General features: G+C 56.9%; 1 protein-coding gene across 1 annotated transcript in view; it reads right to left on the bottom strand.

Moving 5' to 3' along the window:
- Nucleotides 1-2,721, bottom strand: part of POU4F2 (POU class 4 homeobox 2) — a gene marked incomplete at its 3' end in the record, with an annotated part of 7,803 nt that extends 5,082 nt beyond the window's left edge. The window contains exons 1-2 of the mRNA XM_081999609.1: nucleotides 1,133-2,721; nucleotides 7-693 (exon numbers count right to left, since the gene is read on the bottom strand). Coding sequence (XP_081855735.1) covers nucleotides 7-693; nucleotides 1,133-1,447 — 1,002 coding nt within the window. The 5' untranslated portion in view covers nucleotides 1,448-2,721. The remainder of the gene's footprint in view (nucleotides 1-6; nucleotides 694-1,132) is intronic.
- Nucleotides 2,722-9,663: the final 6,942 nt, after the last annotated feature.

The raw sequence follows: 9,663 nt of genomic DNA, 5'->3' as shown, positions 1-9,663 counted from the left end.
CTCGGCCTCCTCCAGCCAGGCCTGCAGGATGGGCTTGAGGGCGATCATGTTGTTGTGGGAGAGGGTGAGGGACTCGAAGCGGCAGATGGTGCTCTGGCTGAGGGAGCCCACCCCCGGGATCTTCAGGTTGGCCAGCGCCGAGCCCACGTCGGCCTGGGTCACCCCCAGCTTTATGCGGCGCTGCTTGAAGCGCTCGGCGAAGGCCTCCAAGTCGCGGGGGTCGGCGTCCACGTCGCTCATGCAGCCCATGTGGGCCGGCAGCCCGTGGGCGTGGGCCATGCCCAGCGCCGCCGGGTGCATGGGGTTCATGCCGGCCATGTGGGGAGCGTGGCCCGGCGTGGAGACCACGGCGCCGTCGGGGGCCGCCATGGCCCCCAGCGCCAGCCCCGGCGTCAGGTGCTCCAAGAGTTCCCCCTCCAGCGCCTGGTGGGGCTGGTGGTGGTGATGGTGGTGGTGGTGATGGTGGTGGTGGGTGCCCGACAGGGCGGACGGGTGGGAGATGGGCACCGAGGAGGAGGAGGCGGCCGAGGTGCAGGGGATGGTGTTCATGGTGTGGTAGGTGGCGTCCGGCTTGAAGGGGCTGTGGTGCGGCGGGTGGTGGTGGTGGCTCTTGTTCGGGGAGACGATGTCCACCGCTGCCAGGGCTTCGGCGCGGGCCAGCAGGCTCTCGTCCAGACCGCCGAATATATTGCTCTGCAATTGCAAATAGAAGGCACACATAACGCTCAGCAGGGAATTCGCCTCCCCGCGCACTCCGCCGTGCCACTAAAACCTTCCCAGCATGTTAAAAGAGAAATCCTGGAGAAGGGGGAGGGGGGGGCTGTGGGGGGGAAAGGGGAAGAGAGAGCCAGCGGGGCGAGGAGCGGGCGCGGCGCGCCGCCGCTTGCGCACAGGCAGCCGGCGGCGGGCGGGCGGGCGGACGGACGGACGGACACACGCACCAGCCGCACGCAGCATCCCAGGTCATAAAAATTAATACGGGCGGCAGGAGCCGCCGCATGCATAGGTTGGGCGAGCGCCCGGCGGCGCCGGGTGATTTGCTGCGCGGCCATGAAAAAATCATCAGGCGGATGGTCCGGGGGGCCGCCGAGGGGCCCCCCTTAAAGCGGGGCGGCGGGCGGCGGGCACCTACCGGAGGGGCGGGCAAGCAGGCCCGCCGCATCGCCTCCGCGCCGCCGCCGGGGCCGGAGCCCGAGCCGGAGCCGGAGCCAGAGCCGCCGCTGCCGGAGCCGGAGCCGGGGCCGGAGCCGGAGCCGGAGCCGCGTCCGGCGGAGCCGCCGGTGCCGGTGCTGCTGCTGGGGGAGCTGGCGGCGGGGGCGGTGGCGCCGGCGGAGGGGCAGGGCGAGGCGGTGTGCAGGGCCGAGTACTTGGTTTCGTGGAGGCCGCCGCCGCCGCCGCCGCCGTGGGGGAGGCCGAAGGGCTGCTTGCTGCTCAGGGACATCATCATGGTGCTCGCCGCCGCCGCGGCCCGGCCTGCCGGCAGCCGGCCGCCGGAGGAGGACAGGGGCGCGGGGCCGGGGGCCCGGACCCCCCCGGAAAAGGCACAGGAGCCCCGGCCCCCCCCGCGCCCCCCCACCCCCCGGAAAAAAAAAAAATCCCCCACTCGCCCCCCAGCCGGCCGCCCGAGCCCCGGCGGGGAGGACGCGGCCGGGAGAGGCGGCTCCGGCGAGCCGGGGATGCGCGGGGGATGCGCGGGGGATGCGCGGGCTGCCTCCCGCCCGCCCGCCCGCCGCCGCCGCCGCCGCCTCCGCCTCCGCTCCGGCGCCGGCCCTCGCCTCTCGCCGAGTGCCCTCCCCGCCGCCGCGCCGGTGGGTTTTACTCTCTCCCCTCCCTCCCCTCCCCTCTCGCCTGTCACTACAGCCCCACTCCTCGGGAAGGGCCCTCCGCGCCTGCCTCCTCGGCCCCGGCCCCCTCCTCCGCCGCTCCCTGCCCGCCCCCCACCGCCCCCGCGCCCACGCCCACGCGTGCTCCCACACTCACCGCCGCGCCGTGCCCCGCCGCCTCCCGGAAAGGGGAGGGAAAAAGCCAAAACAGAAAAAAAAAGGGAGGGGGGGAAGAGACTCCCCCGCCACTCCAAATCCACCGTCCATTAAAGAAAAAAAATTAAGGAAAAAAAAGGAAAGAAGAGCAAAGTCCCGCCCGGGCTCACAACGACCCCACGGCCAAAGAGTGTCCCGGGCGCTGCCCTGGCGCGGCGAGGGGCGCGGAGGGAAGCGTAGGGCGCGGAGGCCGGGGTCTGCCCCGCCGGCGTCCCCATCGCCAGGAGCTGCAGGGACCCTCCTGCAACAGCGCGCCGCTGTCCCGGCAACTTCCCTGGCCGCTCGCTTCGAGAAAAAAGGGGGGAAAAAAAGAAAAGAAAAGAAAAGAAAAAAAAAGAGATAAAAGAAATCGGGGAAAGTCAGTTTGACTGAAGGTGTTCGGGTTCATTTCCATGAATTTTACTTTGCAGCAGGAAGGTTAAAATAAGTGCTTAGGTGTTTAATTTCTCACCTAAACAGCAGACTTGGTAATTTTAAGGGAAATAAAAAAAAATTACATTGTATCAGCTCTCACTGTCGCCAGCTCGGAGAAATGAAATAAATCAAAGTTAAAAGCTTGAGTATCATTTAATTATGGTGCGAATAGCGCTTGGAAAGAAGTAGAACAACATCTCTAAACAAATTATGGCCCGGCCAGGAAGGAATTATTAGATTGAAATTTCATTTAGGCTCGGGAGACACAGCGCTTCAATATGTAATCTGTTATGCCTCATCTGATTTGTATGCTTAATTCAGGTTGACGAATTTATTAGTTTTCATAATAGTAAAAAAATTGAGCAGCACTATGGGCTAATGCATTGTGTGTACTATAAATTGTATGTCACCGTTGAAAGGCTGAAGTCTATAGAAATCTTTTATTAATGACAACATAGGAAAGAGGATTTTCTCGCAAGCCTTTAAGGAGTTCATGCCAAAGCTCCGCGCTTCGTCTCTCAGTAGTCTATTAACATATCGTCATACTAATTAGGCTACTTCATGAGTGATATAATTTCAAACTTTAAATTATGTTCTAATTAACAAGGGTTGTCCAATTTGCTTAATCTTCAAAAGCCTTTTGGCTCGTCTAATTAGTCTAAAGCATCGAGCATCTCCAACGCCCAAGAAAAAGCCATCGATAACACCGTTGCGTGCTGGCGGAGCCCACGCGGGGCGCGGCCCGCCCGTGGCGGAAGGGGCTGGCCGGGGGGCAGCGGTCCCCGCTCCTGCCGCCGCCGCTGGAGCCCTCGCAGAGCGCCGGGCCGCTCCTGCGCTCCCGCCTCCGCGGCGGCGGCCGCCACCCTCCGCGCTCCGCGGCCAAGGAGGAAAACCTCCCGCTTTCCGGGGACAAAAAAAAAAGAAAGAAGGAAGAAGGAGAAGAAGAAGAAGCAGCTGCTTCGCCGGCGCTGGGCAGCCGGAGGGAAGGTGGGCTGCGGGTGCCCGGCTCTCCGGCTGAACTTTGGCAGAGAGGAGGGGGAAGAAGAAAAACGTCTCCACGCTATACATTTAACCCCTCCCGTATTGAGTTTAATTACTCGCAATAGTTATTCCAATGTATGCTGTCACACGGGAGAATTGAGAATGCATATCGTTAATATGAATTAATCTTGATTTTAATAGCAACTGACAACCCATCTCCAAAACGCTGAGCGCTTATCCCCGCTCCGCGGGGGTGCAGCGGGATACCGAGCAGCGCGGCGGAGGAGCCGGGCAAACTTTCCTCGGTGCCGGGCCCGGGGGCTGACCCCGGCGGGCCCGGGGGTCCCGGCTGCCGGCAGCGCCCTGCCCGCGGCTCCGCCGCCCCGCAAACGCCTCGCTTCCCTTTTTTTCCCTCTCCTCGCCCCCCCCCCCCCTTTTTTTTTCTTTATTTTTATGTGGGTTTTTTGGGGGAGAGAGACGCCGCGCTGCCCAGCTGCACCCGCCCGCTGTGGGGAGGGAGCCGCGGGGAGCCGCAGTGGGCCCGAGTCCCCGCCGCCTCCCGGCAGCTCGCCCGCCCTCCGGGGCCGCGGGCCCTGCAGCGGCTCTGCGCACCAGTGGGCCGCCTAAATAAAAGGAGAGCCCCCCCTCGCCGCTCCCTTGCCCATACCCACGCCCACACCCTGACCCACGCAGACATCTGGGGAGAAATCACTGTCGCCTCTCATGTATCCATGTTCTGATTTACGATTAAAATTTAAAGACGCGCATTCATATTTTACCGAACCTAATGCGCCCTATGAATTTTTAATCCGTTAAGATGCGGGCTACACTTTGAGCAAACTCTACCTTTGTTCTGAGCGCGGGGCAACGCCGGCCCCGGCTCTGCCCAAGGGGCGGTCCCGGTGCCCCACACCGCCCCCGGCCCCCGCCGCCTCCGGGCCGCTCCTCCGGGGCTCTGGGGGCGACATGGCCCCGCCGCCGCCGCGGGGGCACCGCGGGTGCGGGCAGCTGCAACTCGCGGAGCTGCGGCAGCCACCGGCCCGGGACGCCCCGTCGGGGCCTCCGCATCGCCAGCACCCTCCCTCCCTCCCCATCCCAGCCCGGCATCGCTGCCTGCACCGGCTCCTACTCCCCCCTGCTCCCCCTCCAAATTTAGTTTCGGGTGCGCGGTGCTGGGCAGGCACCGGGGGGCGCACCCTTCGCCCCCCCGGCCCCGCCGGGCCGCGCTGCCGCCGCAAGCCAAGTCAAGTCACGAAGTCAAACTTCAAGCCCGGAACGATCAATGAAGACTTTTTTCGCCGTCCGTGGCGCCTCGTGCTTCCTGGCACTAAAATAAATGCAAGAAATCGAAACTTAATTACTTGAAAGAAATCCAGAAATCCCTCTGCATAATTTATCCAGGCGTTTTTCGTGGCGTTTGTGTTGAATGCCCGCGTTTAACGCCGCACGCTCCTTTCCCCAACGCCGCTCCCCTCGGCGGGCGCTCGTCCCGGCGGACCCCCGGGCCCCCGCACCCCCCGGAGGAGCGAGGGGAGACGAGGGGTCTCCGGAGAAGACCGCGTTTCTGCCTTGGGGTCTCTCGGCGCCGAGTGCCCCCCTAGCCGGCTGAGAGCCTCTCCCGGGGCAGGGGTGCGGGCAGGACGGCGTGGGGCCCCCCTCCCTACCCCCCGCGGGGTCCGAGCCCTGAGCCAGGCGCTGGGCAGATATTTTCGGATCAGGAGCGTCTGGCGTAACAACCCGAGCCTCCTAAGCGTAATGGGAAGTGCCAATAAAGTAACTCAGTTATTCTGATAAACTCTCCCCTTGCCTTTGGCGATACCCCCGTGGCCTCCGCAGTCCTTCTTAAGAAAAGGGTACGACACCTGCGCGCTGGGGGTACCGTATGAACCGGCCCCTCGTTTGCCATCCAGCCCGGCTGATGCGGGCCCTCCTGGCCAGCCTTTTGCTGAATTCATTAGGGCTGGGAGTCTGCTGGCTCGCGAGCAAACTTTATCATAGCCACCTCATCGCGAAGTTGAAGTAATGTTATGAAAGAATGAAAAATACATTTGGGAGCTGCCTGGAAACTGAAGTACATTTTGATTTAACTTACATTAACAGAAACCTAATGTAAAAGTGAAGGGATCTAACAAAACCATTAATAATTTAAAAATAATTACAGATAGTCTATCCTTACTATTCATAACCACTCAACATTTTAGACAAAGCAAGCTGAATATCCTTCGTGGGAGAAAGATGTGAGCAGACTGCTAAGCAGGAGCCGTCCGGCTCGCACTGCCTCTCCCCTGCTCCCGTATGTCGCACGTTCCCCACGGTACCCAGGGCACCATCCAAAAACTACTTTTCCAGGAGGGAGGGTGAAAGGTAGATGGAGGTGGATGGCAGGTCCTGCCTTTGTACGGGGCTTTTCGGCAGGTGTACAGCATGGACTTCAACCCCTCCTTCTTGCTGGGGTTGCTGTTTGAGGTGGGCGCAGGCTGGCAGGGGAGACCGAGGACGGTCTCACGCCTCCTTGGGCTCTCACGAAGCTCTGCCAGCCTTGGAGGCCTCGGGAAAGGCCTCTTCCCTCCGTAGCACCAGTGGCAACGGCGATTCTCCTCTCCCATGCTGTGCTGTGCTATTTAATGCCAGCTGATACCAGCACCATACATCATCTGCTTGGCTTGCCATGGCTCCGTACAGAAGTTATTTTGAATGCATCCCTTTTAATTCAAGTTTCTGTCACGTGCTTTACAGCTCAAGGGTCTTGAGCAGCCTGCAAGGCCACGATTTTGCCTGTGTTTCTGTTCATTTGGGGGTTTTTTTTGAGATATTCCTGCTGTCCAAATACCGTGTGAAATCAAAGCAGCTGGATATGAGGCAAACTTCACGGCTCTTCCTTACAGATAAAGATAAAATTGTAAAGAGCGAAATTCACAGACATGAAGTGGCTTCTAAAGGAAAAGAGAGTGTCGGACAATACAAAGCAGGTAAGAAATTCAGATATAACTCTCCCAGGAACCTATCTTACAAATAGCTTCACAGGTGGGATCCCTTCCTAACCGCTTCCCCAACTGTTCCTTGCACTGGAAACATTAAGATCTCATGGATCATTAGAAAAAAAAAAATCCCATAAATCACACTGTGGATGTCCTTGGGACTCTATTCTTGCTGATTTAGACAAAACCCTGGTATCTTAGATTACCCTTCATTAATTATTTTCATTAATTTCCCTTGTTATAGATGTATTATCACAAATCATATTCCAAACACATCCCCTAATTAAGGACGAAATTCCTCTCTACCTCTGTATGCCATTTAAATGGAGCAATGAGAACGCACGCGTTCAGTGCGTCGCTGCCGCACAGCCAAGCCCGGTGCCCAGAGGCTGGTGGCAGGCGGTCGGTGCAACAAAAGGCAGTGCTTGCATGTCAGCTATCGTTCAGGACTTGCTCTAACTCAGAGAAAATATTTTGATTTTCCATTTGGTCATCAGCATGGGCATGTTCTTAGCTCAGCGCTCTCCACTTTTCCAAATTTTCAGTGTCTTCCATCTTCTTCTGCAGTGTTTTCAAGGTAAATCTGAGTTCCTTTTCTGCCCCTTCCACCACGCGAGGTGTTGGCTGGTCTCTTTATGCGTCCCCAGGATTCACCAGGCACCACAGAGCAGCCTTCCCTTTTCAGCCAGGAATTAAAACTATGGCAGGTGATAAGCACTGAAAAAGGTGATGAGAACCTCGTGTTTCTGAGAAGGCTGTCACCAATGGATAGGTGCAATTTTAAAAATGGTTTAACAGTTGTGTCACTGGATCGATGTTTGTACCTCGGAGCCATTAAATAGTGTGCTAAAATATTTATTTAGGTAGACAGGGCCCTGTGGCCCCATGACGCACCTCAGAGGTGCATCACGTGCAGCTGTGGCGTCCGGCGTGCGCCATGGCACGTTCTGTGCTTTTCACGGTCTCCGTAGTTTTGGTGATGTCTTGTGCTACGTGAATGGGTAGCAGAAAATGTCAGTGAATTATTCCGTTTTCTCCTTTTGATTCAGTGTCCACACAACCAGAGGATGATGGGACTCGACCCTGGCTGGTGAGGAAGGCCTACTAGGACCAGCATCTGCTAGAAATATTAGATATGTACTTGACTGAAGCATCAGTCCCTGTAGGACCAGGTACGCTGAGCTCAGACCTAGTCTACAGGCTCATCCTCCTTGAAAACCAGGCTTTAATTCTCCAAAGATACGTCTGTGCGTAAGAGCAATGACAATTTGGGGGGGGGTGTCCACCTTTTATGTGGACATAGACACTTGTCTACGTTTTATCCAAAGCTAATCACAAATCCCCAACTTCCCCCCCCCCCCTTTTGGGGGTTAAAATTCAGTAGAAACACATTCCACCTTTCCTACAACCTCTGGGAACACATCAAAGCCCTTCCCTTCACACACAGAGCACGGGCAGGTATCTGCCTGTGTTCTCCTATCCCTTTTTATAAATGAAATATCGTATGTTCTGAAGACTGTTAATATAATGAAATCAAATTGTGAAATGCCTCTGCAGCTCTTATCAACATTTCCTATTGGAAACAGCCTGTTAGGACTCCGTTATCACGTATCTCTCGCAGTCCTGAGACAGCAATTGAATTCCAGTGAAATCTCTTACCAAAGGCAATCAAGTCGATCGATGGGAGTTTTGCCAGTAACATCAAACCTGATGAAATGGTTCTGTGTTAAAAACTGCAAATACAGACACATGGAAAAGAGGACAGACCGGAAAACACGACTATGAAGACAAAGAAAAAATGCAGAAAGAAAAGAGATTATACCTGAAAAAGAGAAATGCAGCAGATGAGTAATCAACTGACATATATAGCCAACCCGATACAGAGTCTAAAATGCATACGACTCAGTTTATAGCCTGTAACACAAACTTTTGCAGAGGCATTTACTCGGAACGCTTACCCGCACATCTCGCTGTAAGTATTTTGCTGCGTTGGGGTGAACTAAACTTGTGCTTAACTGCTTTACTGTTTGTTTTGATGGGGGAGACCTGGGACAACCCAAAGAGGCTGTCATTTTAGCGCTCTCAAATATCATCATCAAGCTGCATAAGCCTGCATATGTGTCTGTTGCTATGTATATATAGCAAATACAGCCTCAAATTGTATTTTTACTTGTTAACCCCTTAAGAGTTACGTTGCCTGGTAGGTACCCTGACATAGTGAGTTTATTGGAGTAAAATGCATTTTATTTTTCTTGTTTAGGCCAGCACGTCTCCTTGGAGAAAGGGAATTTGTTGCTGTACCCTCATGAGACGGAGGCAACACTTTCTAAGAGGTCCCAGCACCCCCGACTGGGGCTCCATCTGAAAATGTACCTGTGGGGCCCAGACACTGTACCCCAAAGTAGGCCAAAATGGTGGGGGTGCTTTTTGTTTGTTGGGGTTTTCTTTGTTTGTTGGTTGGTTTTCTATTGTTGTGATTTTTTTTTTTTTTTTTTTAAGCTTGATAGAGCTTTTAATAATGCTCGCGGGTATTTTTGAAGTAGGAGGTTGGATCTGACAAAGCTTTTACAAGCGTGAAAACTTGTCTGCTCTAAGTGCTGGCAGCTGCGGAACGGCTGTCAGCGAGGAGGGGCGCACTCGGCAGTCCCCTGCCCGCGGTCCGTCCCTCCGTCCGTCTGTCCGCGGTGGTGACCGGCGGGGCCGTGGCATCGGCCGGGGGGGGCCCCGGGGGTGTCCCCCCCGCAGGGTGGGGAGGGGTGCGGGTGGCCGAATTGCTGCCGCCCCACCCGTTTGCATGCAGCCGGGGGGGGACATACACGAAAGGAAACTAAGGGCAGCTGGTGGCTGCGAAGGGCTGTTTCCCTGTTTTTTTTTCCCGGGAGGCCGAGGCTGCCCAGACACCGGGGAGATGGGCTCCGGACGGTGGAGTGATGCTTTAGGGCGGCGGGGGCGGGCGGCAGCCGGAGTTCGTCCGTGTTTCCGTGGGTAAAACCGGGGTCAGGCCCTGGGGAGCCGCCGAATTTTTGCTCCGGGACGGGTGACCCCGGGAGGCTCTTCCCGACGGCCTGGGCAGGGCTGGGGGTGCCCCGGGGCAGGGCTCTCCCTGCTGCCAGTTTCCAGGGAATAAGGAAAATTCCTCTTTATTCTCAACCGGAGCCAAAAGCAAACCCTCCTCGAGATTCCCAGCGGAGTGCTGCGACCCACCCGCCGCGAGGACCGTGCGAGAGGTACGTCTTGGAATGAATTTAATT

Source organism: Phaethon aethereus, assembly GCF_964289735.1.
Source record: "Phaethon aethereus genome assembly, chromosome: 4".
Taxonomy (NCBI): Eukaryota; Metazoa; Chordata; class Aves; order Phaethontiformes; family Phaethontidae; genus Phaethon; species Phaethon aethereus.
The sequence above is the reverse complement of the archived record's forward strand: the minus strand, read 5'-3'. Positions and strand labels throughout refer to the sequence as shown.